Source organism: Sciurus carolinensis, chromosome 14 (assembly GCF_902686445.1).
Source record: "Sciurus carolinensis chromosome 14, mSciCar1.2, whole genome shotgun sequence".
Classification (NCBI taxonomy): domain Eukaryota; kingdom Metazoa; phylum Chordata; class Mammalia; order Rodentia; family Sciuridae; genus Sciurus; species Sciurus carolinensis.
Genome location: NC_062226.1, coordinates 34,258,429 through 34,285,725, shown reverse-complemented (window position 1 = coordinate 34,285,725; position 27,297 = coordinate 34,258,429). Strand labels below are relative to the sequence as shown.

The 27,297-nt window shown below is 42.2% G+C and overlaps 2 protein-coding genes across 6 annotated transcripts in view; one reads left to right on the top strand and one right to left on the bottom strand.

The window, feature by feature from the left end:
• Positions 1-13,230, top strand: part of Tmod1 (tropomodulin 1) — a 78,847-nt gene extending 65,617 nt beyond the window's left edge. For all 3 annotated transcript variants that reach the window (XM_047524349.1, XM_047524351.1, XM_047524352.1), the window contains exons 9-10: positions 3,176-3,320; positions 11,627-13,230. In XM_047524349.1, coding sequence (XP_047380305.1) covers positions 3,176-3,320; positions 11,627-11,691 — 210 coding nt within the window. In that variant the 3' untranslated portion in view covers positions 11,692-13,230. The remainder of the gene's footprint in view (positions 1-3,175; positions 3,321-11,626) is intronic.
• Tstd2 (thiosulfate sulfurtransferase like domain containing 2) overlaps positions 12,072-27,297 on the bottom strand; it is a 29,309-nt gene continuing 14,083 nt past the window's right edge. For all 3 annotated transcript variants that reach the window (XM_047524348.1, XM_047524346.1, XM_047524347.1), the window contains exons 3-10: positions 25,931-26,244; positions 25,396-25,516; positions 20,385-20,510; positions 19,488-19,593; positions 16,485-16,603; positions 15,926-16,084; positions 15,150-15,288; positions 12,072-14,457 (exon numbers count right to left, since the gene is read on the bottom strand). In XM_047524348.1, coding sequence (XP_047380304.1) covers positions 14,159-14,457; positions 15,150-15,288; positions 15,926-16,084; positions 16,485-16,603; positions 19,488-19,593; positions 20,385-20,510; positions 25,396-25,516; positions 25,931-26,244 — 1,383 coding nt within the window. In that variant the 3' untranslated portion in view covers positions 12,072-14,158. The remainder of the gene's footprint in view (positions 14,458-15,149; positions 15,289-15,925; positions 16,085-16,484; positions 16,604-19,487; positions 19,594-20,384; positions 20,511-25,395; positions 25,517-25,930; positions 26,245-27,297) is intronic.

The following is a 27,297-nucleotide window of genomic DNA, read 5'->3' as shown; positions in this document are numbered from 1 at the left end:
AATGACCAAGTTCTCTGTATCCTTGCCTACATTTGATGCTGTCACTATTTTTTATTTTAGTAATTCCTGCAGGTATGTGGTTTTGATTTGTATTTCTACAATAGTTAATGATGTTGAACATCTCGTCATGTGATTATTGGCGCATGTGTGTCCTCTTCTGTGAAATGTCTCTTCATATCTTATCCTCATTTTCTAATTGAATTTTTTTTACTGTTGGGTTTTTAAAAACTGACGTTTCATATACACACAACTCATCCTTTTTAAGAGTACAGTTCATAGTTTATAGTATATTCACAAAGCTGTGCACCTATTACCATTATCTAGTTCTAAAACATTTTTATCACTCAAAAAAAAAAAAAAAAAAAAAAAAAAAAAACTACACCCATCAGCTTTTACTCCCCAGTCTCCCTTCCTCCAGCTCCTGGCAACCTCTCACCTCTTTTCTAATCCTATGAATTTACCTGTTCTGGATTTTTCATATGAATGGAAACACATGATATGTGGGCTTTATGTCTGGCTTCTTCCATTTACCAGGTTCCCAAGGTTTGTTCACGTTGTAGTGTGTAACAGTACTTCATTCCTTTTTATGGCTGAATAATATTCCACTGTATAAATCTACCACAGTTTGTTTATCTACTTAGGAGTTGATGGATATTTGGGTTGTTTGCACTTTGGGCTATTATAAATAATACTGTTGTAAGCATTCTTGTGCATGTTTTTGTACATTTCTTTTCCACCTAGGAGTAGAATTACTGGGTCATATAGTAACTCCACTTTTATCTTTTTGGCAAACTACCAAAGTATTTTCCAAAGCAGCTGCATCAGTAATATATGAGGATCCCACTTTTTCCATGTCCTTGCTTGACACCGTCCAGGGGAGTCAAACGGGCAGCGAGACTCTTGAATTTGAAGCAGTTTATTGATGATTCAGGAACCCGGAACACCAGCGCTCCAGCTGGCTTATACCCCCTCCAGGAGGTAAAGGGTAGGGCTGACGCCAATTATGTGAAGATTAGGCGAGGAGCTAGCTGTCCAATCACGGTAAAGGTCAAAATGAGCAGGCACGATCACTCGGGAGCACTCGGGAACACCTGTGCACCCGTTGTGTGCGTGGACTTAATTGAATACGGCCAATGATAAATCACCTGGGTGTGCTTATGTTAATCAACCTCCTCACCACCGATGTGATCAAAGCAACTTCTGACTGGCTGCCAGGCGCCATCTTGGCGTAGTCCGTATGGCATAGCCCCCAACACTTGCTGACACTTGTAATTGTCTTTCTTTTTATTATAGTCATCTTAGTGTGTTTAAGGTGGAATCTCATTATGGTTTTGATAGGATTTTCTGAATTATTGATGACAAGCATCTTTTCAAATACTTGTTAGCCACTTGTTTATCCTCTTTAGGGATATGTCTATTTAAATATTTTGCCACTTTTAGCAATTCTACCAGTCCTTTTATATATTCTGGGTGTTCCTCCTTACCAGACATGGTGTACAAAAAAAAAATTCCCATTCTGCATGTTACCTTTTCACTTTATTGAGAGTAGCTTTCGAAACACAGGTTTTAAATGTTGATGTAGTCCAATTCACCTAAATTTTTAATTTTGGATTTTGGAGTCATATATTTTTAAAAAATCATCGCCCAAAATTTTACACCTCTATTTTTTCCTAGAATTTTATAACTTTAGTTCTTATATTTGGGTATTTGATCCATTTTAATTTTCTAGGTACAATGTGGGTCTAAATTCATTCTTTTACATGTGTCTGTACAGTACTTCTTGCAAAGACTGTTGTTTCTCTCATTTAATTGTCTTGGCCCTTTTTTATTTTGCAGGGATACTGAGGATTGAACTCAGGGGCACTCAACCACTGAGACACATCCTCAGCCCTGTTTTGTATTTTATTTAGAGACAGGGTCTCACTGAGTTGCTTAGAACCTTGCTTTTGCTGAGGCTGGCTTTGAACTCGAAATCCTCCTGTCTCAGCCTCCCGAGCCACTGGGATTATAGACATGCGCTATTGCGCCCAGCTCTTGGTGCCCTTTTTGAAAAAGCAGTCTTCATAAATGTATGGATTTATTTCTGGACTCTCAATTCTATTCCACTCATCTATATGTCTACCTATGGCAATGCCACAAAGTCTTCATTATGGCCACTTTGTGGTAATTCTGAAATCGGGGAGTGCAAGTCCTTCAACCTTATTCTTCTAATTCAAGACTGTGTGGGCTGTTCTCGGCCCCCCTGCCTTTTCATGCAAATTTTAGGATCAACTTCTCCATTCTTACAAAAAAAAAAAAGGAAGCTGTAATTTTGATAAGGATTGCACTGACTCCAAACAATATTAAATCTTCTGAATTTATGAATATAGGATGTTTTCACATTTTTAAAGGTTTTCTTTAATGTCATTAAATGTAATTTTGTACACTGAAAGGTGTAGAGGCCTTTATTTCTTTTGTTAAATGTATTCCTAAGTGCTTTATTCTTTTTGAAATTACTGTAAGTGAAATTAATCATTTTTATAATGCTTAGTCCTAGTGTATAAAAAAAAAAAAACGGACTTTTGCATATTGCCCTCGTATCCCCCAATCTCGCGGAACTCATTTGTTAGCACTAATTTTGTGTGTATTTTTTTAAAAAGCCAACTCCTCTGCCATTCCCACCTTCCTTACTGTGTGATGTTGGGCAAATCCTAGGCCTCAAATTCTTCATTCGTAAGTTGAAGAGACTTGTCCAAGTTCCTGGTTGTCCAACTTGCCTGCACATTGGAATCACCTGGGGAGTTTTAAGAACCACAGCTTCCAGAGTCCCACTCCCAGAGACCTTGAGACCTTGATTTAATTAGTAGGATTCTAAACATCTGTTTGGGAGAAGATGCTCTGCAGGTGCAAACATTCCTCCAAGGAGCAGCTGTTACCTGGACACCTGCTCAGAGAGAGGCCGCCCTGGGGCAGTGGGAAAGCTGCTCTTGGCACCTGGCAGACCTGGGTTGATCCCAGCCACGTGCTCACGCCCGGACCACCATTCAACTCCCCTACCCTCCATTCCCTTGCTCTTGAGGAGGGGGCTAAAATCCCATCCAGCACTCAAGGCTTCTGCCTGCAGAGGTGGCTTAGGCAGAGATGGCTTCTCTACACAAGGAATGAGTGGTGACTATTGTTCTCTTTTTGATTAAAGAGCCAGCCCCTGGGCAACAAAGTAGAAATGGAGATCGTGAGCATGTTGGAAAAAAATGCAACGCTTCTCAAGTTCGGATACCACTTTACCCAGCAGGGGCCCCGGCTGCGGGCATCCAACGCCATGATGAACAACAACGACCTTGGTGAGTGGACATCCGCTTTCTGCCAGTCCTTCCCTCTGTCTGTGCTGCATAGTCAGGGAAAATCCTGCCGACCCCTCTGAGAGTCTTCCAGAGCTCACCTCCTCTTCTCATGTTGGTCACATCTTCCTCTTGTCTTTCTTTCATTTTTTAAAAATTTTTACTTAAAAATGTTTTTCATACATGTATGCGGGGTAGTAAAGTGGGTCTCATTCTACCATCTTCCCATCCCCACCGCCCCACCCCTCCCTCACTCCCCTCTGCACATTCCAGAGTTCCTTCACTCTTCCCTGCCCACCCCGACCGTCCCGCTATGGATCAGCATCCGCTTATCAGAGAAAGCATTCGGCCTTTGGTTTTGGGGATTGGCTTATTTCACTTAGCATGATATTCTCTAGTTCATCCGTTTACCTGCAAAGGCCATCATTTCCTTCTTCCTCTTTTCTGGGTTTGCGCCTCCTCTCCTCCCCTAGATGGAGTCCCCTGGCTTCAGGAGCCAGGGCCAAGTCCCTTCTCCCCACCCTGCAGCTCAGCACGGGCTGAGCCCCAGCACATATCAGCATGATGGCCGGAGGCAGTGAAGTTTGGGGGACCCAGGCACAGCATGGGTCTTTTCTTCTCTGAATACCCGTTCTGTGGACTCCTGGAGTCTTCTCCAGATCACAGTGTCTGGCTTTGTCCCAAATTCCAAAGCATCCAACCAACACTACTACCAAAACCCTGAGCCTAGGAGACTTCACATTGCTTTGAAGGAAAAGTTAAGAATACCAGTGAAGTAAAAGCGGCTTACATTTGTCTAATCTCAGTTAAAGGCATAAATTGGGGTGCTTTTTTCCATAGAGAAAAATAAAAAAAAAAATGTCACAGTCTTTCTTGATGATGAGCATCAAATAGATACACATCAAAAGACATGAATAGATACACAAGCTGAATGAATGAAAAGCTAGATGGAGCATTCACTTCCTTTCAGCTGCCAATTGTATTTATTTATTAAGTATGTCCCTGCTGGCTGCTAAAAATCCTCAATATGGTGTATGATAAAGGGAAGATGACTGACAAGGCTGCAGGAAAATAAGAGGGAAAAATACAAAACCAGCTGTGGGTCTGCACTGTTAACAGGACTGATCATCTTATTTGGCCCCAAATTTCACAAAATCACAACATGAAAAAGACACATCAAGTTACATTTACATTAATCTTACACCGAGTTACATTAATCTTACAACAGAAGAAAAGGACAGATGAGTGTTTTTAAAAAGCTTCTTTCTGGGTGAACCCAGGAAATAAATGTGTTTTAAAGGACAATGTCTTCAGTGAATTTTTCATCAAATTCACACCTGCTCTACACAGGCTCTTTCTCGTGTCTGATCCTCAGTAAAATGCAAAGAGCCACTGGGCAAGGTGACCACACACCTGTAATCCCAGCAGCTCGGGAGGCTGAGGCAGAAGGATGGCAAGTTTAAAGCCAGCCTTAGCAAAAGTGAGGCCTTAAGCAACTCAGTGAGAGCCTGTCCCTAAACAAAATACAAAATAGGGCTGGGGATGTGGCTCAGTGGTTGAGTGCCCCTGAGTTCAATCCCCAGAACCCAACCACCTCAAAAAATGTAAAGAGCCTAAACCTGAGGCACAAGTCACAGCCCAGGTATGTTGCTTCCTGGTGATGGTGAGGCGCGATCAGTGTGGGGGTGCGATCAGTCTGGGCGCCCACAGACTGTGTGTGTAGATAACCACGGAGCTCAGGCACAACTCGCACTGGGCACAGCTGTAAACAAGTCACTCACCTCCAAACACCTCAGAGTGCTGTAAGAACTGGGTATTGAAGACAGGTTCCTGCGTTTAAGCATATCACATGCAGGGGCTGTTCCTTCCTGGCTCACTCCAGGGGCCACTTTTTCTAAGAAAAAGTCTGTGGGTCTGCACTGTTAACAGGACTGATCATCATATTTGGCCCCAAATTTCACAAAATCACAACATGAAAAAGACACATCAAGTTACATTTACATTAATCTTACACCAAGTGTAAGGTTTGGTGTCTTAGTTTATCTGAGGTGTCCGTGTTTGAAATTAAATTAGAACAAACACAAATAACCAAGCATCATAATTATTATTATCATATCACAGAGTTGACAATTAAACTGAATAGTTGAAGGCCCTGTAGGGCCACCATCTGGCTGCGGACTTGGCACTTAAAAGCTTCCAATCTTGTTCTGATAGCAATAATCTCGCATTCCCCTTCCCAGCTAAAGATGAAGCTTCTTCCATGCCCACTGATGCCTATTTCTGGGTTAACTCAGCTTCTGTCTTCCACAGTGTGATGGTCTAGAGATCTAGCTTTCTGATGATCAGAGGTAAGGGGTGCTGCAGGGGGTTATCAGAATCATCTAGAAGCTGGACAAAGGACTTTGAGAATGTGCTCACAATCCTGAGTCCAAAAGTCCCAACTCAGGCCCAACTCTCATTGCAAGGCCTCTCAGGGCCACTCTGATCTAGGATGCTGGAGCCAGACAGGGCCTAGGGCTCAGTCCTCTGCCTTCTGGAGACCTGAAGCCTCGGGTAGACGGGGATGGAGGCATTGGCTCAGGCAGGTCACCTGTGATGACTCTGGTGTGCCCAGCACTGTGCCAGGAGATATAAGGGCAGGAGAAAGGTTAGTTCTCTGATTCAAGAAGTTTTACAACCTTTTAGGGAAAAAAAGGCTCAAAAGTATGACTAAAAATCAAGAATGCCTACAAACTGTCCAAAGTGAGGCCAGAAGCCAGTTAAGCAAAGCATCCTGATGGGGTAGGTAGGTCTTTAGCCAGCCTTGAAAGGAAGAGCTAGGTTGACGGGGGAGGTCAGAGGCATCCCTGCAGGGCTCTGGGAAGTGTTGGGGCTGCCTACTGGGGGACATAGGTTGGGAGTCGTCTACAGGGTGCAGAGACAGGAAGATCTAAAGGCATGGGAGAAACCATTACAGGGAGTTAGACCTAGACGGGAAAATCCTTCAAGGAGAAGGAAGGGAAGAGTGTTCGAGCATGGGGAACAGCATGAGCAAACTGTGAAGTGCTCACAGGAACAGGGCTGGGCACCGTGAGGAGGCTGGGCTCATGGCCTTGAGCACCATGCTCAGGCTGCTGGTGATGAAAGCAGGTGGAGTGGGAGCTGTGTGCAGCTGCTCCCTTGGGGTTTCCTATCATCTCAGTGATTACGGGCCTGAGCGCTAGTTGGCGACGTCCAATTTCTAGTTTTAAAAGCAAATTTGTGCCCATTTGCCAATTTTTGTAAGAGAAATGCTTCTGATTCTGATGGTGCCTCGGCTCCTGCCTGCACAGGAGAATCTCATCTTCCCAACAATGTCCGCCCTCTTGTTCTCAACACTGCCATCGAGCAGCCAGGCTTCCACGTCGAAGATGGGGTACTTTTACCACAAAAGCCTCCTGTTGTCCTTAGGGCTCTGGTGCCCAGCACAGCTGCAGCAGAGAGTGAACAGGCCCCTCATGGGTCCTTCCCACTTGCCTGTGAGGTAGGGGACTCCTCCCTGGGGGGATATTCAGTGCCACTGCAGGTCGGTGGCTTGCCTGGGACTCAGGAGGTGCACCTTTGGTCCTTCCCCACCACATACTGAGCTCTCAGCAGTGTGTGAGTGCAAGACAGGAGGGTCCAGGGTGTCAGGGAGCAGCTGAGCTGCAGACCTGTGCTTCCCGCAGCAGAGCCTCGGATGACTCCTGTCTCCACACTACTTATAGCTAAGACCAGGCAAGTGTGGACCTCAGGTCCTCTAAACCTGCCACTGGAGCGCTCTCCACTTAACAGAATCTGAATTGCAGCCTCCAAGTTAAGGCAGCGGTGAGAGGGAGTAACACGTTCAAGAGCAGAACATCCTTCCCAGGAAAGCTGTTCATCCGCTGCATTCTGAAGGAAGCCCTTTACTTTTTATTTATTCTTTTTAGTTATACAGGACAGAATGTATTTTGACATATCATACATTTATGGAGGATAACTTCACATTCTTCTGATTGTACATGATGAGGAGTTACACTGGTTGTATATTCCTATATGAACACAGGGAAGTCATGTCCAATGCATTCTACTATCTTCTCCATTCCTGTTCCCCCTCCCTCCCCCCACCCCACCCCACCCCTGCCTATTGTGAGACAGCATCTGCATATCAGAACAATCAGCCTTCAGTTTTGGGGGACTGGCTTATTTCAGTTAGCATTATAGTCTCCAGTTCCATTCATTTACCTGCAAATGCCATAATTTCACTCTTTCTTATGGCTGAATAATATTCCATTGTGTATATGTACCACATTTTCTTTATCCATTCATCTGTTGAAGGACACCTAGGTTGGTTCTACAGCTTAGCTATTGTGAATTGAGTTGCTATAAACATTGATGTGGCCCTGTCACTATGGTATGCTGATTTTAGGTCTTTTGGGTATATGCCAAGGAGTGGGATGACTGGGTCAAATGATGGTTCCATTCCAGGTTTTCTGAGGAATCTCCATACTGCTTTCCTGAGTGGTTGTACCAATTTGCAGTCCCACTAGCAATGTATAAAATTGTACCTTTCCCCCCCATATCCTCGCCAACATTTAGTTACTTGTATTCTTGATAATTGCCATTCTGACTGGAATGAGAAGACACCTTAGTGTAGTTTTGATCTGCATTTCTCTAATTGCTAGAGATGTTCAACACTTTTTTCATTTATTTGTTGGCCATTCATATTTCTTCTTCTATGAAGTACCTGTTCTGTTCCTTTGTCCACTTATTCATTGGGTTGGTTGTTTTTTTGGTGTTAAGGCTCTTGAGTTCTTTGTATATCCTGGAGATTAATGCTCTGAGGTGCAGGTGACAAAGACTTTGAAGGAAGCCCTTACTAACAAGCACCCCAAACGGTGCACTAACAAGCACCTCAAACTATTTTTTTAAAGTTTTATTATAAATTGACAATGTATAATTGTATATAATTATGGGGTACAAAAAGATGTGATGATTTATGACTACAAAGTGGAATAATGACATGTCGCCTCTCATACTTACCATTTTTTGTGATGAGAAACATTTGAAATTCATGATCTTAGCAATTTTGAAAGGCACAATACACTATGAAAACTATCTTCACCAAGTTGTGTAATAGGGCTCAAACAAAAAAGAGTTCAATTCCTCCGGAGCCTCCAGGCCCTTTGGCCATCAGCCCCCGTCCTTCCTGCTACCTTCCAGCTTTTGTGACCATCATTCTACTCTCTGCTTCTGAGTTCAACTGTTTCAGATTCTGCATATATGTGAGAACATATGGGACTTATCTTTCTGTGCCTGGCTTATTTCACTTAGTGTAACATGCTCAAATTCCATGCATGCATAGCAAATGGCAGAATTTCATCTTTATAAAGGCTAAACACTATTTTGTGTGTGTGTGTGTGTGTGTGTGTGTGTGTGTGTCCCACATTTTCTTTACCTTTCATCAATTGATGATGCACTTTTAAGATGATTCTGTACGTGGCAATTAGGAGTGTTTCCACAGGGAACATGGGCATGCAGACAGCTTTTTTCTTTGTTATTCCCACAATCCCAGAGTGCTGGGGACTCGAACCCGGGCCTCCAGCATGAAAGGCAGGCACTCTACGAGATGGGCTATATGGCCATGCAGACAGCTCTTTGACAAACTGATTAAAAATCTTCTGGGTAAAGACCCAGAAGGGGGATTGCTGAATCCCAAATCAGTTTCTTCATATCCCCCACAACCACCTCAGAAAGGGGTACTACTTCCCCCACAATCACCCACCTCAGAAACCTGGGCCTCGGACGACTGCCAACCAGTCACCTCCTCGCTGCCCCCAATGCTGTGAAGCCCCATCACATTAGCTTGGGTTTTGGCAACTTCCTCAGCCTCCAGCTCCCACGGGCGGCTCTCATCTCAAAGCTTGCCACCCACTCTTCTGCTTCGAAGCCTTGCTGGGCTCCCGCTGTTCCCCAGGCTCAGCTCCTTCCAGTGGCTCCCGCAGCCCTCACTTGGCACTTACTGTCAGGTGCTGTTCAGAACACTTTCCATCTTACAAATTATGTCACCCCTCCCCACACACATGCTATTATCATCATCCCTGTTTTTGTAATAGGCAAACAGGTCTGCAGACGTAGAAAGTGCCCCATGGTTCACGGGCAGACCTGGGATTGGAACCAGCAGCCTGTCTCCAGAGCCTCTGTTCTGAGACTCACTGGAGCCGGTCCCATCAGGAGGACTCTGCCTTGCTTGATGAGGTCCTGCCAGACGCGTGACATCATGCTGAGCCATCCTCTTGCCATGCTAGTAGCACCCATTCCATTGTGCCCTCAAGTGATTCGGAAACAAGGTTACCTGTAGAGGGTCATTATTCCTAATGCCACCCTGTTTCCGGTCCTCTACCATTTCATTCTTTATGACTCAGCTGTCCTGTTACTGCCTATCCTGGGAAGATCTGAGCACTTCATTGAAGTCTTTCACATCTCCCAGCCATCTACGAGGGAGACTTCAGTTCCTGTTATATTTTGGCCCGTTACGCTGTATCATCCTCTCTGATTCCTGTGTTTGGCACATAGGAACAGTCAGTAAACTTCACTGAATTATATAAATGAATAGAAAAGCACTTCCTAAAGACATCAATGTCATGATTGGCAAGTTCAATTGGCCATAAGTGGGAGTTTGGCAGAGAGGGTGGAGGTATTCCTGGCAACTTGAACTCACTTCTGGATCTGACAATCAATGAGTCTGACTGCTGTGATGACAGGTAAGGAGGAATTTAAAGAAAATCACAAGATTGAATTAGAGGATGGCGGGAGACCTGGCTTCCACCCCCAGCTGTTACTGATCACTGTAACTTAGGGCAAGTTACTCCCCTCTCTTGGCCTCATCATTACAATGGGAAAAGGTGATACCTAAGTAAACAGGTATTTCTCCAGTGCTCCAGGTCTATGCCCAGAACTCATGAGGGCAAGTCATAGAACAAAGTACGCAGGTCCCTTTTTGTACCAGCCATGGGCAAAGGGCTGGTTTTGGTCCAGGCTCTCCCAGTGGCTCTGAGGGAGACAGCTCTGCTCTTCTCCAGGGGAAGGGAGCTAGTCCTCCTCGTGAGAATCAGGTGCGACAGTGCTATGTAAGCTCTACGTTGATGAGGCCGAGTTGTACTGAGGGAGTGCTGGACAGACTCGAGATGAGTCACCAGCCACAAACATGCCCCCTCTGCCGCACTTTCCCCAGCTGTAAAATGAGAATGGCATGAACACCGCAAGACTGGTGGGTGGGCTTCCACCAGGTGTGAAGTGTGAGCCCCGAGGACAGCCCTGCTGGGTGAGCTGCTAGCTAACATGGTGATGCTTCAGAGGCTGGTTCATGGACACTCTTTACTTTGGACAACTTTCTTCTTTTTAGGTTTTGGCTTGTTCCCCTACATCTATCCCTAAGCTATCAAGACACGGATCACCTTTGGGAATTGTGTCGAATGCAGTCCTTTCCCCGGGAGATCTTGCATCCTGATTTGTATTGCTTACTCTTTTGAACTGGGGTGAAGGGGAGTGTGTAGGGGCTCAGACACAGTCTGAATTCTAGGCTCCACACTGAGCACCTGTATTCCTGAGAGCTTCCCCTCTACTCCAGGTCTTGAACAACAAACCTTCTTGTGTCTGCTTTAAACACTCAGGGTCATACACAAGCCAATTTGGTTCTTTTTGCAATTTGTATGCCCCAATGTGGTGGACACACATCTACCATCTCGGCTTGAAAAACATTTAAGTTTTCCCCCTGGGCATCAGCTTCCTGCCTTATCAGCAGGCCCCTTGACTGCCACCTACCAGTCTACAAACTCCTGACCTTTCTTTCTCTTGTGGCTGATCTTGTTTGATGTTGGGTCTTCATTTGCCAACACTATACATCAACATTCTCCCTTGGTACAAAACAGTAGCCCCCTTTCCCCGCCTCAACCCACCATTCTCTAAGCTAATGTCTCTAGCCTGCAAGCCCCAGGCTAGCAGTGTTTTCCTCTTTATGGCATTTAAACTATTTTGTCATGGGAACAATGTTTGAGTAAAAATTGTCATGCTCCTGGGAAAATGTTGAAAATGTCACTGTTAAACATAAAGGACACAGATACTGCAGGTAAACTTCAGGGTGGAAACCTGTTTACACAGGCAAGAGAGAGGTCTGGAGGACCAATATACAACTCACACACAACTACCCTCTAAAAACAACAGGCTTGATTTTGCTAAAAAAAAAATAAGTGAGAGGCCTCAGAAGCGACAGTAGTGGTCCCTGGTGCACAGGCACAAGTGGCTTACATCTTCTCTCCATTCCTTTCCAGTGAGGAAGAGGAGGCTTGCAGACTTGACGGGGCCCATCATTCCCAAGTGCCGCAGTGGTGTCTAGTGTGCGGAGGGGAAGACTGCGCCTTTGAACTGGACATGTTCTACTGACAGTCTGTGCTCCGCAGTGGAGCCCAGGAGGCAAATGCTGGCACAAAACTCTTTGTGCTTCAGTTCCTTATGCACTAAGATTCTAGGTTAACTAGTGGTTGTAGATGAAAATTTTATAAAATGTGGTTAATGTGAAGTTTTTCTTTAGTCACAGAAGTTCAGTCTGGTTATTATTTAAAAACTAAGAAGCCCTCAAATTGGCAGATCTTCCTGTAGATGATGTGACAGTGGCAGTGACTTAACCCCAAGGAGCCCAGATCAGTGGCCCTGCTGTGTGTATTTCAGGTTCATTTTCAATGTGGAACCATAAACAAAAAGGTGCACTCTTCTACCTGGTTTGCAAGTATTAGAAAATACTTTATTACAAATTTCAACTTAGCTATTTAGCAAAAAGAACAGATAAACACCATTAACTCTCCTTTAAAATTTAAAAACCTCAAGATTAAAGTTGCCCAATTGATTACTGGATCAGAGCCACAATATTCCCCTTAAGAAACAGACTGAAGCCACAGAGCTCTGCCAGGAATCAAAGAACACTGAATTCCTTTTGCTGGATATGGGGGGGGGCGGGGGGGGGGGGGGGCGGGGCGGCAGGCAATGGTGAAATTTCAAGCTTCAAAAACCCTCCTGGGCAACAAACATATTCCTGAGTTACTTATGAATATTTGAGATGTATGTACAATTGAACACTGGAGCAGAAATAAGTTTTTCCTCATCGAAGGCCAACCTTATGACAGATGTGAAAACTTATGGCTAAATACTTGAAAACACCTTTCTATACAGAATAGTGGGCAAATGGCTCATGTGAGGCCAAATGCTACAGGGGTGACTTTCCAGTCTACTGTGGATATGACGTTTATCATGGTCAAGCTTACAGACTTAAACTACCTGTCTCATCACTTATTAGACAAATCACTGCTGCTCTCATGCATGGAAATGAAGCCTCTGAAGGACAACAGTGCAGAAAACCTAGATATTAAAGAACTGGGAAATCCTGGCCAAGCTATGCAAAGATGATTATTCTTAAAACATAATCTTGGTATTTCTACTGGACCCCGCCCCTCTTTTTTAACAACATGGCATCTTTGGGAGTTGGCAAAAAAGTTAAGCCACAGTGCCCTTGTGCCTTTTAACATACCACAGTGCCAGTTAAACTTGTATTTTTGTTTGTTGCTTTGGGGAGTTATTTTCATTAGGGATTCAGCAAATCTTGTGATAAAGGACAAGCTAATGAACACAGACTAGGAGGCTTCTGATGAAGAAGGAAAAATCTGTGCACTAAACTGTAATGATGTGGACAGTACAGGGTAACTAGCGGTGGAGCCTAGGCCTCACCACTATGAAGAGTGTCTACTGGGGCTGTGAATGGGCCCAGGAGCGGCACCATGCTGCAGGGATGGCCATCCCCACTCGGCTTCTCCTTGAAACACAACTGCAGCTGCATTCTGCATCACTGGAAACTGCAATGTAATATTAAATCTGTTGGTCAATGTGTGGCTCTGTGTTTCTTGGGACAAATGTGACAGGGACAAGTGCCTGGCATGCTGACCAGAAAGCTGGACAGTCACAGTGGTATTGCCAAATGATCTTGTTAAGAAAGTACAGTGCTGCTGAGCTTCTTTGGATCTCTCAGAGAATGCCTAAAAGCTAGAAGAGTAAGTGTTGAAGGGAACAGGCCTGTGAGGGAGAAATCTCTTACAGAAACCAAAGCAGTAAAATATGAAGGTGGGCCACATCTTTAAGGGCATCTCTATCAGACGAGCTGCTCTAGACCAGGGGATGGTAAACTTTCCTGTAAAGGGTCAGGCAATAAGTATTTTAGACTGTGTGGGCCACATGGTCTCTGCTGAAACTACTCAATTGTGCCATACATCCTATGGGAAGAAATGGGTAGGTCTTTCCACTAAATTTTACAAAAGCAGGAGGTGGGCCAAATCCCAGTATACAGAGCTTCTCAGGCAGTCAGAGAAGAGACAGAGGCAGGGGAAGGAGAAAGTGGCAGATGACCTAAGTGGCCTGGTTTAGGAATCCATATTGAGGGCCACAATTCACAGATTTGCACCAGGATGGACAGGTTTGCTGACAAGGGCAATGACTACTAATAGCCTGTGGCACGGCAGAGAGAAGGCATGAGTGACACAATCACCAGGCTCAAGACTCTATCCCTCAAAAGCTTTGGGATCCCATAGAGTTTACCATGCTCTATCATCTTCTGAATTAGAATGCTTCAGAAATTGATCAAAACTTGACTCTCTCTCCCCTCCCCCTGTGAAGTGTAGGTGGTCAACATGGTGACCAGTTTGCCATGATGGCAATGACCAACAATGAAGTTCCTGATTTCCTTTTCTGCAGTCTTCACGTTCTCTTATACATGGCGCCCACTGACTCTGAGAAGGCTTGGGGAATGCTAAAGGCGCCACTTACACAAGCAAAGGCCCATCCTGTCCAACACTGGGCTTTGGTGCAGGGTTCACAGAGAGCTGCGCATGCTGTGAAGGTTCCCTCGGGATGCGTGGCCGTCGGGCTGTGCACTCACATTCCTCTTTAAAACTGTCCTGTGTAGGGCCTGAAGCCTGTCTGTCCCCTTTGTCTTGACATGTGACACAACAGGCTGTGAATCCTTGTCCTTGACACGTAGGACAGGTCAAAACAAGCTGGCGGCACTGGGGAGTGGAGCAGAGTTTATACTGGTCCCACTGGGCTCCACAGTATGAACATTCTAGGTTTAGACAGAAAAGCCCTTGTTACACACACACACAGACACGTATTTCTCCAGTTCCTAAATATAACTCTGAGCTCACCCATATCTAATACATCCTGCTGGGCCAAGGAAGGTTTCTAAATAGTACATCTCTTATTTTCAAACAAAGAAAATGCTGCCCCCTTACTTTTTTTGGAGTTTTGAGGAGGAGTTGTTGTTGGAAATTGCCTGATTCTAGCACTTACTGACCCATTCTGTTTATCCCATCCAGAAAAACAGGCCACAACACTTCTCTTTCTCATTAGCTACTCCCAAAGCTGGCTCCCAAAGCAGTTCTTATTAAATGACCTTTTCCCTTAGATCATTCACTTTTCCAGTGGGGATAATACATGGGCATTCAAATGACTCCACATCTACATTCAACTTCAGCAGCGTATACCCTTCTCCCCCAGGCCTAAGTCTCTCTGGCTGCTACCAGAACATGTGACTACCTGATTCCTAGACAGCACATTATCTTCTTTCTCAGCCTGTTTTTCTCTGATGACTTCCTGTCACCACTGATAACACCGTTCTTCCTCAAGTCTCTCACCTTGCTTATCTCTGGGCCTTTTCAGGTAATTAGTATTGGCCTGCCTTCCCTGCATAGCAATTCTAGAACAGTGAACTAGTAATGTGCACACAGTGTGGGCTCCAGACCTGTGCTGACCTACCTGATAACACGTCACTGTTGTAGCACAGGGCATAACGCTCGTCAAAAACAAACAACTTCCCCTTATAAAAACCATTGGGAAACTCTTCCAGGTACTTGTGGATACCACCCTTGAGCTGGAACACTTCCTTACACACTCCCTGGGTATAGAAAAACAAAAGGAAATCTGAAGAAACAAGCAGAGACCTAGAAGAAGCTCCACAGAGTAGTAGTGAGTGTCCAAGTGGAGGATTCCCTGTCTCTGCTATCAGCCAGAGCTCCTTGCTCCCCCTGCAGGACACAGGGGAACTGCTAACCAGAGGGTCAGGAAACCAACTGGCCAGACTTTGCCTCCTGGGGGAAGGGGTAATGGGGGATGGGGGATGGGTGATGACAGCAGTCGGCGCCTTCACCCTCTAAGATCCTGGGAAGCCCAACTATTTTTGCTACCCCCTAAATATAGGAAGACATCTGCTGGGGCATGTGATATTACTGAATTTGCTCTTCTCAGGATCAAGCAAAAGGATTAGGAAAGTGGAGATGTTGAACTACGCCTTCTCTTTTGTACTTGATGAGTTTCTAAGACTGTTAAGTGTTTTTCTCATCTTGAGATTTAAGAACCTCAGATTTTACACTTAGAAACTCTATGCTGGACCCATAAGAGGGAAAAATAAATCCTCTAGCTGGCTGGAGGGCGGGAGAGGATGGGGAAGCGGGTGGAAAGTTCCACATGGGCTGCTGGTAGGGTAGAGACTTCTTCACCTCCATGCCTGCAGCACCCCCAGGGTGGTGGCTCACCTTGGCCTTCAGGTAGGCGGAGCCACGCTCACAACGGATGCCCCCAGTGCAGTACATCAGCACCCTCTTCTCTCTGAAGAGTTCTAGATTTTTGTCAACATAGCTGGGAAAATAACTGAATTTCCTGATGTCTGGGGCTAAGCAGCCCTGGAATCGACCCTACAATGTAAAACAGCAGAAGGAAAACGATCAGAAAAACATACCTGGTAGGAACAAAGGTTCTCCATGTCAACAATTCCGACCCTGCAAAGAGCATTTGCCAGTTGCTCTTCTCCTTCCACACTCTGACCTTTTAACCTCAAGATCTGGAACTAGAAACAAGTGACAGACTCTAGGTGACCTTCCTACAGAGTCCCCAGGGCACTCTGGAGAAGCTATCCAAAGTCAACTTTGGGTAGACAGTTTCAACAGATCCCGAGTGCAAAGGCTTGAGTTTTCTTTGTAGCTGCTAGTAATGGAAGGTGATCCATGTGGTCACTGGTTCCCCTGGGGAAATATGCCATGCCACGGGAAGTGGGAGATGTACCATTCACCAAATCCAATTCTGGTTGTTACTTACTATTTTGCTTTCATAGAAGTTTCTGCAGTCCAGTAGAATAGTATCACTTTGTTTTTGATCTGCCTGAGATAAAAACTTTTCTACTTCTTTATGAAATTCACCTGGGGATAAATGGATTCCTAAAACCAAACCAAAAAATTATGTTAAAACAACAAAAAACCCACCTAATCAAAACTGGCCTAACCTGAATTGCATGTTGGCTTTTGTTTCTTTCCACCCAAACCTCTTTCCCCCATAATGACAATGAACTCCAAATAATTTTTTGATAATCACGATAATGATAAAATAACTCAGTAAGACCTTTGTCTTCCTCCTCCTAAGATAAGAACTACAGAGAGCTGGCAGTTTAGAATTAACTGAAGAAAATTTGCATCCTCATACTTGGCCTAACCCCAGTGATAAAACTCAAATAACGGGATCTCTTTGGGTTGGCTGGTTCATTGTATGCTCACGAGTGGGTCAGGAAATGGCCACTGTTCTATTGTCACTCTGCATGAAGGAGCTCCATAATGTATGTGCTTGACTGCAGGCTTCAACCAGTTTTATAAAGGCTGAATCCAAGTTCAAGGACAAGAACTTTGGCTTAGTCTACTGAAAACAATAAAGTTTTGAAATAAAATTAGAATATGTCTTTTAAAAATGCAAAAGGGTAAGAAGAATGTATCTAACTTTGTGTACATGAGTAAAAGAGAAAGGGGTGGGAGTAGCTGATAACAGGAATGACAGATGAGAAAAGAAAGGCAAGAGAGAAATGGATAGGAAAGCTAAAAGACGAGAGAGAGAGGAGAAAAGTATTTTAAAAAGAGGGGACTACAGGAAAGAACCTTTGCTTCTTAACTATAGGACAGAAATATTCCTGTATCCTCAGGGATCCAGATCAGAGTAGATGGTGAGGAAATTTTGGTGAATTTGGTATTGTAGGGTGACTATGACTCATGCAGGGATTCTGGTGACTTTATTACCACCACTCATGATAGAGTTTTATAGCACCAAAGAAGCCTCACTCTGCCCAATAAGCACTTGACAATACTCTGTACCCTGGAGAGGCCCCATAGCACAGCCAAGGAGTCCGTGTTTCTATCTGTCTAAGCTAGGATTATAGGAAGAATGTAACCAGGCCAGATAGTATTTAAGTCAATGTCATATAACTGCAAGGATACCAAAAGAGTGGGGTAAAAAGGGATATTAAAAAATGTGATGAGGAGTGTGGAAATTGGCTAAGACTTTGTCCTGCAAGGAGTCACATGGAACCAAACCTGTTCCTTCTGCAATTATTGCTGTTGCATTACTGACCCTGAGAATGCCTGACTGGAGAGTGACCTGGACAGACATGTTCCAAAGATACCTTTGAACAACTTAGTTCAAATGGAAGCAGCATGGCACTGCATGAGCCTACTCCTAAGAGCTGTTGTTGGCACGATGCCTTCTCTTAAGATGGGGACACCAAGTAGACATAAGACACAACCCTGTTTGGCTCTTATCTCCCAAACTCCTGTTTGGCAGGAGTCTTCTTCTCCCAGATTTGCGTATCTTACTCTTACATTTCCCTCTGCCTTAACACTTCATTTAAATATGTGCATATTAAAAAATGAACACCTTAGTGTCAAGTGTCCTTTGCAATTCCCAATGAAAGAAGGTAATACTACTTATGGAGTAGTCTTATAGGATGGGGAAAGAAAAGAAAGGAAAAAAGTAAAAAACTGAATTTGATCTTCTCTGGTCCTGAGTTAACATGGTAGCCACTGAGGCTACAAGCACTTGAAACCACCTGAGGCTGACAAGCGCTTGAAATGTGGTTTAAGATGTGCTAGCAAGTGTAACATACATACTAGATTTCAAGGACTTAGTATTGGGGGAGAGGGGAACACCAAAAAGCTAAAGTTGAAATCATAATGTTTTGGAATATACACAGTAACAAAATATTATTTAAATTAATGTTACCTTTTTAAAACTTTTTACATGAGGCTATCACAAAATGAAAAATTATGTGCTTACATAATTCTATTAGCACCACTCTAAATTTAATTACCAATTTGTAGGAAATACAGGGAACAGAGGAACTTCCATGAGGATACAATTAAAATTATCTGGGTGAGAAACTATAGGCCAAATAATCTATTCCTTCAAAAAGCTAACTGTAAAGGGGGAAAAAAGATGGAGGTGAATTTATAGATTAAAAGACTTTAAGAGGCATACTGATAAATCACAATGACTGGCTCTTATTTGAATCCTAATAGAAATGTAAAAATAATGATGTAACTAGAAACTGGCTAATTAGGTATTTGAAATATTAAGAAATTACCACTAAAATGTTCTAGGTGTGATAACAGTTTTACCGTTTTTTTTTTTTTTTAACTTTGTCTTTTAGAGACATCTATTAAAGTATTTATGACATGGCATTAGGAGTCCCTTCAAAATGATCCAGGATGGGAGGGGAGCTGGGGTATAGAAGGAAGCTGGCTATGAATTAGTAATTGCCAAAGCTGTGTGGTAAGTACATGGAAGTTTGCTGTACTATTTTCTCTACTCTTTAATGTCTGGAAATTTTCATGATAAAAAGTAAAACAAAATAAATTTAAAAAATCTCACCAAATAAGGATCTTTCAAACAACTATAGTGAACGCAGGGAAGGGAGAAAGGAACGTTCTAAAACACTGTAAACTGCTTTGGGATTGAAAGTCATTGGGTTTCTGTGGCAAAAAGACTGGATGCTCTATTCTACTGGTAAACTATTTACAAGTAATAATTACACTCTTCCAAAATTGCTGTCTTTGAAGATAGAAAACAACATCGTGGCTAAATCATTACCAAGAGTAATAAAACAAGTAATTCTAAGGGGTGTGTTCCCATAAGCACCACAGAGAGAACCAGGTGTGAGCTAACTCACAACTGTTTTCAAGAGAATATTAATATTCATCAAGACTTGCTGATCAGTGTCTAACTTTCCTATTAAATTTTGTTCCTATGACAAAAAGCATAACTCTTCTTTAAAAATAAGCATACCAGACTTCTTGTAGGAGATCTTATTGGGGCTGATCCCCATGGGCACGATTTCTTCAAATACACCAACACGCAATTCTGGAAAACAGTGAGCTCCTCCTCTGCTGGTCTAGCCAATGGAAAACAAAAAAGAATACAGTCTTCTAGTACCATCACCAGGTCTAAGTACCAAATGTAAATATTATGATTTGTTGAAGTCTTAAGCAACCTCAAATTAAAACAAAGATTAGGAAACCACAATGGGCATAGAGTTAGGGCCCAGAATGTTCCAGATAATTCAACATATTAATAAACGGTTATTGCATATCTCCATGTGCAGGAATATTATGTTTCTATGGCTATGGGCATCTAACTATAAAACTGAAGCACCACTGAGCAATTCCAATGTGTGACTACACCCCAGTTTCTGGTCTGGAGCAATGACTTCTTTCCCCTTTGTCACTAGCATGAAAACTTCCCAAGGCATTTCCCATCATCTTATCATTTATTGTGATGGAGCATAAAATCACTCAAAAAATAGCTTTATTCCCCTATGTGGTATGAAGTGTTAATCTTAATTCCAGGTTTACTAAAAACATAGTAAAATCACTGCTGAAACAGTCTGGTAGTCCCTCAAAGGAATGAACACATCCACATTTTAGAGTCAAATTGTGTAACAGTAACATCATCATTGTGTAGGATGGGAGACTAAGATCTAAATTGGGCACCAACTGGCTCAAGGTCACATGGTAACTCAATGGAAGAACAGATAGGCATTCTCCTTCTGTTGCAGTGTCTTATAACCTAAAAGGGAAAGAGCATTTTTCTGGCACTGTTTATTTCTCTATATTGGTCTCCAAAAACCTACATTGAGACAGAAGTATACTGTGCTAGATCCATTTCATTTTCGATTTCTCTTACCTTAAAATCTTCCTTACAAAGATAATCCTTAAATAACGGACAAGAAAGCATGGCTTCTACATAGAGTCTGGTGGCCAATTTGCTTCCACCAACTGTCCCATTGATTCCTTCAGTAGCAATTCGAATCTGAGAAACAAGATGGTGAAAAATAGGGAACAGAGCAGGTTCTTAAGTTATCTTTCCAGGATAAAACAAAAGGCTCTTATACATCAATGAGTTTAACAGTATAAGCAGAGAGCTTCTGTGGACACTGAAATGTTACTGAACAAAGGTACCCCTGTTTCCATAAAATGGCACAGCCTGTAGTACAGGTAAGCTATTTAGATCATGCATGCCGAACAAGAGAATGTGAATAAAACTTCTGGAAAGTACATTTGCTGTAGAGCGCCAATCATCCAAGGGCCAAACAAGTGAGTTCTGAGCTTGATCTAAACCCAGGTAGTATAATGGAGTCAACAGATTAAGATTTAGCTCTGCAACTTACTTGCCATGAACTCTGAGTTAACTGACTTCTCTGAACTTTAATTTTTTTCCAGAGTTGAAGTATGCAATTTGATCAGTTTTGATGTGTATGTAACCAATACAATCAATATAAAAAGCATTTCCATTATTCAGTTTCTTCATGTTGATAAAAAGGGAATAAAGAACGCCAAAAACAGACTTAAAAACAACAACAACAACAACAACAACAATAACAAAAAACTGCTGAGGAGACATTACCCAAAACCTAAAGCACAGAGAACACCTAGGGCAGGGGGTGCACGTGTCATCTCTGCATGGCTAGGGGATGTTAGGAGAAAGCCACCTTTGCAAATATACCCATTGGAATCCAAGTACCAAGGCAAGCATGTGTCTGCTTTGTTTACTAATGTATCCCCAGAGCCTAGAGTAGTACCTGCCACACAGTGGGTATTCAATACGTATCCACTGAATAAATGAATGGATAGTCACATCTGGGCTCTCATCTTTGGTAGACAAGAAAAGTAAGTACACATACGTGGCTTTCACTTTAGGAGAGCATGAGGGCAAACAGACCCTCCTGTTTGGCTAAGTAAACACATTGTGAATGAGACTAGGCCAACAGGTCTTTAGATGCTTTCCATGTTCTCTGAAATATTTCACTGGTCATGGGACATTAGAACCTGGGGTAGGACACCTGCCCTCAATACAGGGCAGGGCACCACCATTCTTTGGTTGTTTTAGTACTACAAAATCTTTAGATGGGTTTAAAGATAGATTTTATTTGAAAGGAATCACCTCTAGAGAAAAGTCCTATAGAATGCAGCACTGTGGGGTCCCAAGGTACTCTCTGGAAAGAGAGGTGATTTAATTCAAGGCCCTATGTTGTTACTACTATTCATGTACCAATGCAAGGACTTAAGTTTTAATAAGTGGTTGCCCTTTTTCAGTATCCAGAGGACACTTCAGTTGTTAATCTGATTCTTTAGGGATTCATTACACAAACCAATGCAATGATAGCGGCTATCCACAGTTCCGTGATGAAGATTCCAGATTACATCCAGATTTCTTGAGAAAGAAAACTGCAGTCTAGTGCAGCCCGTTCTGAGAATGTGCTATGGTCTGGATCTGGAATGTGACCCAAAGACTCACGTTGAAGGCTTGGTCCCAGTGCAGTTATGTTCTGAGGTGGACGTTTTGGAAAGTGATTGGATCATGAAGGCTCTTATCAATAGATGAATCCACTGATGGGTTCATAACTGAACGGACTATTGGGACAGGATGAGAACTGGAGAAGGGCCTAGCTGGAGGAAGTAGGTCACTGGGGATATGCCCTGGAAGGCTATTATCTTGTCCCAGCCTCTTCCGAGTCTCATTCTCATTCTCATATTAATATCTCTCTCTCTCTCTCTCTCTCTCTCTCTCTGCCATGAGGATAAGCAGTTTTCCTCTACTGTGCCAGGAAGTTTGGCCTTTCCTCAGGCCAGCTGATCATGGGCTGAAATATCTGAAACAATGAGCCAAAATGAATCTTTCCTTCTTTGTTTTTCTCAGGTTTGTGACAGCAATGAAAAATTGACTAACACAGCATGAAATAGTGAAGCAGGAAGTATATGCCATCTCAGCTGACAGGTCAATTACTATCAATTTACAGGGGTCTACACAGAAAAATAGATTGGAACCAGTATAAGATTAGGAAATGCACTCCAGAATAGTTTGAGACAGGTATAATAAAATACATACTTATATGTAGCTGTCTTTGAATAGGCTAGCAGATTCTTTCCCTATTTAACTGTAATCTAAGAACTCAAATAAATGGCAAGCACATCTACTCCCCACATAATTAAGGCAGAGCAACTCTAAACTCAGGTGTTAGATTTTCAATCTCTAGGACTATTCAACAAAAAACCTTCAAAGGAGCCCCTTGTTGAGGGAGGCTTTATACCTAAGAAAATGAGACAAGTAGAAGTTAGTGCTTATTAAACACCTGCTATGAGACAGGAGCTTTACACTGTAATATCAAAAGGTAGATTTCATAACCCCCATTTTACAGAAAAGGAAGCAGAAGATCAGAAAATCAAATAACTTGTGAAGAGTTGGGCATGGTGGTGGATCTGGGATTCTTAACCACATCTTATTGGCTTCAAAACTGGTCCTCTGCAAAATCTCCAATGTACCTCCTCATATTTCTTAAGGCGTATGAATGTACAATAATAGGGGTAGAAGCTTCTTTCCTTAATCCTAAAATTGTCAGGTTCCCTTTCCTTAAGTTCCAATCAATATTCTGCTAAATCTACCAAGACACAGAACTCTCTCACTAAACTGGGCATGTATCCTTGAAGCATAAGAATTTGGATCCGAGACACAGGAAGATGGCGCCACCTTGTGTGTAGGATCCCTCACTGATAGTTTTTACCATTAATTTAGACTGAGAATAAATATATGCCTCTGAACCAAGAGAGACTGATCTCACATACTGTACGTTCTGTGAGTACCCAACTTTTTTAAAGATGTTCTCTGAATAGAGTAGTGTATGCCTTCATTCTTTTTTTTTTTTTTCTATGCATCGCAAATTGTGATAGGAAGAAAGAATATAGTGGTTGAAAAAATAATCCTTCCCCTCTTGGAGCTTGCAGGCCAAGAAAGGTTGGAAAGGTTGTAGATACTAAGAGTTATAAATGGACAAGTGATATAAAAGTAACTATAAGATGCCACAAGAGAGCATACTGGCAAAAATGAATTAGTTGGGAAAGGTCTCTGAGGATATTTCATGAAAATTGAGAACTGAAGTTTGAATAAAAATTAATTAGCCTGGAGGAACAGAGTAGGTGTAGGAGTTCCTTGAAGAGAGTTCACATGGTCCAAAAGGTCCAAGACAGGAAAAAGCTGGTGTGTTCAAGAAACTGAAAGACCATGTTGCTGGAGTATCAAGAGTGAAGAATGGCATCAGAATGTGGAAATGGAGCTGGGTATAGGGGTGCATACCTGTGATCTCAGTTACTGGGGGGCTGAGGCAGGAAGATCACAAGTTCAAGGCCAGCCTCAGCAACTTAGTGAGACTGGTAAAGCATCCATGGATTCAATACCCAGGGAGGGAGGGAGGGAGGAAAGGAAGAAAGGAAGGAAGGAAGGAAGGAAAAAAAAGGTAAGTGAAAACTGTAGAAAGTGCGCAATCAAGTAGGAACCTAGGGCATGTGAAGGATATGGGTTTTACCTCACTTGTACTAAACAGCAATTGAAATATATTGAGGGACTAATAGGATTTTATTTACCTTCTAAGACTATTCTCATTTTTGTGTAGAGAATGGATTAAATGGTAGGTGAGAAATGAGGACCTAAGACTACTTTGGAAGCTATTCCAAGGACTAGGTAAGAGAGGCTGGTGGCTTAGTCTAAGGTGTTGGAGGTGAAAGAGAAATGAATGGAGTCAAGGGCTATTTCAGAGGTAGAAATGGAAGGACTTGGTGATGAACTGAAAGAGATAAAAGAAATCCTGATTTGTTAGAAAACCTGAGTGTGGAAAATAGCAATGACTGATTAATTTCTTACCTTAGAAACTAAATCCTGGAAAAAATTAGGGCTTAGATAGTGCCATAACTGGATGAGACTTTAGAGGAAACCTAGTTTACTTTCTTATGATTTAAAATTTGGAAATTATATAACATAGAGATATATGCATATAATGTAATCATAGAGAACATTACTAAAAAATAAAAACTATCTGTCCTGTCACACAGCCATGATCATTATTAGCATTTTGATATATATGACCTCTTAAATTTATAGTCATACTTATGATTTGTTACAAGCTTATATTCCATTTTTTACTGGACTTTCTCCAAATATCTGCAGAGTACCCTGCTCTAGCCCTGAGAATACAATAATTAGGACAAAGATCCCAACCTCATCAAAGTTCATATTCTCTTAAGGGAGACAGAATATACTTTCAGTCATAATAATTTGAATTTATTACGACTATTCTTTGAATAGTGTGGTAAGGACTCTTCTGATTATAGTTCTGAGAAGACCACATTGGAGCAGAGATCTGAAGGGAGGCACAAACCATGTGAAGATGTAGGGAAGGTGTTACAACATTCTAGAGGGAAAGGTAACAGCAAGCATCCACACCTTGAGAAGGTAAACAAGACCTTGCATATTTCAGGGAAATTAAGAAGCAACTTGGAATCACACCCATATGTATAGTCTTATTATAAAAGACTTTGCATGTAGTTATATCAGAACACAACCAAATCCACTCTTTCATGTATTATCTGTGGCTGTTTTCAAGCTCCAACAATAATGAGTGGTTTTTTTTGTACAAAGCCTAAAATATTTACTATCTTTAGAAAAAGTTGGCTGACCCTGCTCTAATTCTTACAAAGCAGTAATTAGTAGCTGTTAAATGCTCTACTAAAATGCCCAGCAGGATTTCTCTAACTTCTAAGAACCCAACAGCAAACATTTTTTATAGTGAGTACAGGCTCTGCAATCCAAAGCTGGGAGGCAAGATGAGCCCAATGCAGGGGTGGGGGGCACGTGGAGAAAGGGTTACCTTGCCTGTGAGGTGCAAGTGCTGACACAGAGCTGTCTGCCAGGCACAGATCCACTGGGGATCCTCTAGGTCACAGTAGCAGTAATAAAGTAGCACCTCCCCTTCTTCACTGCCCAGGTCACTATAAAAAAAATGAGAGGAAAAGAACATTTGTGACACTGGTGTATAAGGAGAAAGATGAAGACGGAGCAACTCATGTCTGCCTTTTGCTTCTACTATTATTCTTCTGAAATAAAAAGCAACTCCTTTTGGTATTTTTTCTATTGAAGGCAGTATCTGCACTGAATGTCTTATCTTATAACTCTCCTTACAGTCTTATATTTGAAAATCTCCTTTCACTATCTGAAAGACTGGTATTAATAATTCATTTATAGGAAAGTTAGAAATATATTTTCCAGGTATTCCATATTCCCATCCATATTTGCTGAAATTGGTCTTTCTCATTTTACCCAGTTTAGTGGGAAGGTTGTAGTATTTCGTTGCAGCTGGAAAAAGTATTTTTCAATCAAACTAAAATAAAAAATGAAAATTTTACCTTTTCAGCTCATCAGGGCTAAAGCAGCTTGTATCAGGGAGGCAAGCAGACACCTTGTGGCTATGAGTAAGGTACTCTTTTAGAGGGTTCTTTTTGTCCACAGATGTGATACTCTTTGACGTACTCAATGTTGCAGCCAGTTGCTTTAAAATAAAAGCAGTCTGGTGATAAATTTCATCAGCATGTTGTGTTGCCACATGTCTATGGATGCTGGTCTGGTTCATGAATAGCTGCTGACAGCATTTCCACCATTTTTCTTTACATTCATATGGAGGTGCAGGAACTTGTTTGGTTTTGACAAAAAGGGCAAAGGCCTGCAATTAGATTTCAAGTACCATTACTGTTTAAACAACCCTAAGTTTACTGGTAATAACAGTTTTAATGAAATCCTTTATATTGTTTTTCCACAGGGGTTTCTAGTTTTATGTCCCACTATTCTATGAAACAATTCCCTGAGAGTAACAGTTCTCTTATAGTAAGCTTCAGAAGAGATTAAGAGAGAAATTAAAACCAGGGGTATTATATTATGGAGGTTAAATAGCTCCCAGCACCATAAATTTATTCTCAGGATGCAAAATCTAAGTCGCACTGGAATGAATACATATTTTAGCTTGGCTCTGTATTGCATTCAGCAGCCCATACACTAAAGTTGGAATGGGAAGACGTGGCATCACATCCTAGCCTTCCGTAGTTAAGCTTTCTCCCCCAACCTCTCTTTTGCTCTTCCTCCATATGTATCTGACACACGAACAAATCTGGGCACCTCACTGTTTTCATCTTCCTGTCCTTGTCCATGTTGTTCCCTATAGATGGGATGTGCTATGCTAATCTCCTATTTTCCAGAAGTACTTTATAAATTTCTGAGTCCACTTTAGAGGATACCTCTGACATGAAGCATTCTATGATCTTCCTATTTCCTGCTATTTCTCCATCTTCTGAATATAAAAATAAATATAATATATAAATATATAAATATAAAAATTTCTACTTTTTCCAATTAATTGTAAATACTGGTTCTGATGTTCACCATACTTTTAAAACAGACACAAATCTGAGAGTCAGTCAACCTTTAGGTGCCGAGTTTACATCTAGAAAAAGTAAGCCATAAAGAATTACATAAATGTTAAACAATGTAATTTTTATGTCCTTGCTTGGTACAGAAGGTAGATATTCCTTTGCAATGTTTCCCCCCATCCTGCTTTTAGTCTATTCTTTCTCTTACAATCTTCCTAGCTCAATGGAACCCATCTATTAATCCTTTTACAGAACTTAAAACACCCCTGCCTTTACAGGTTTGCTTATGCTAATTATAATGTCTAGGTTGCTCTTTCTTCTTTGAAGCCACCAAAATCTTATGTAAATGAAAA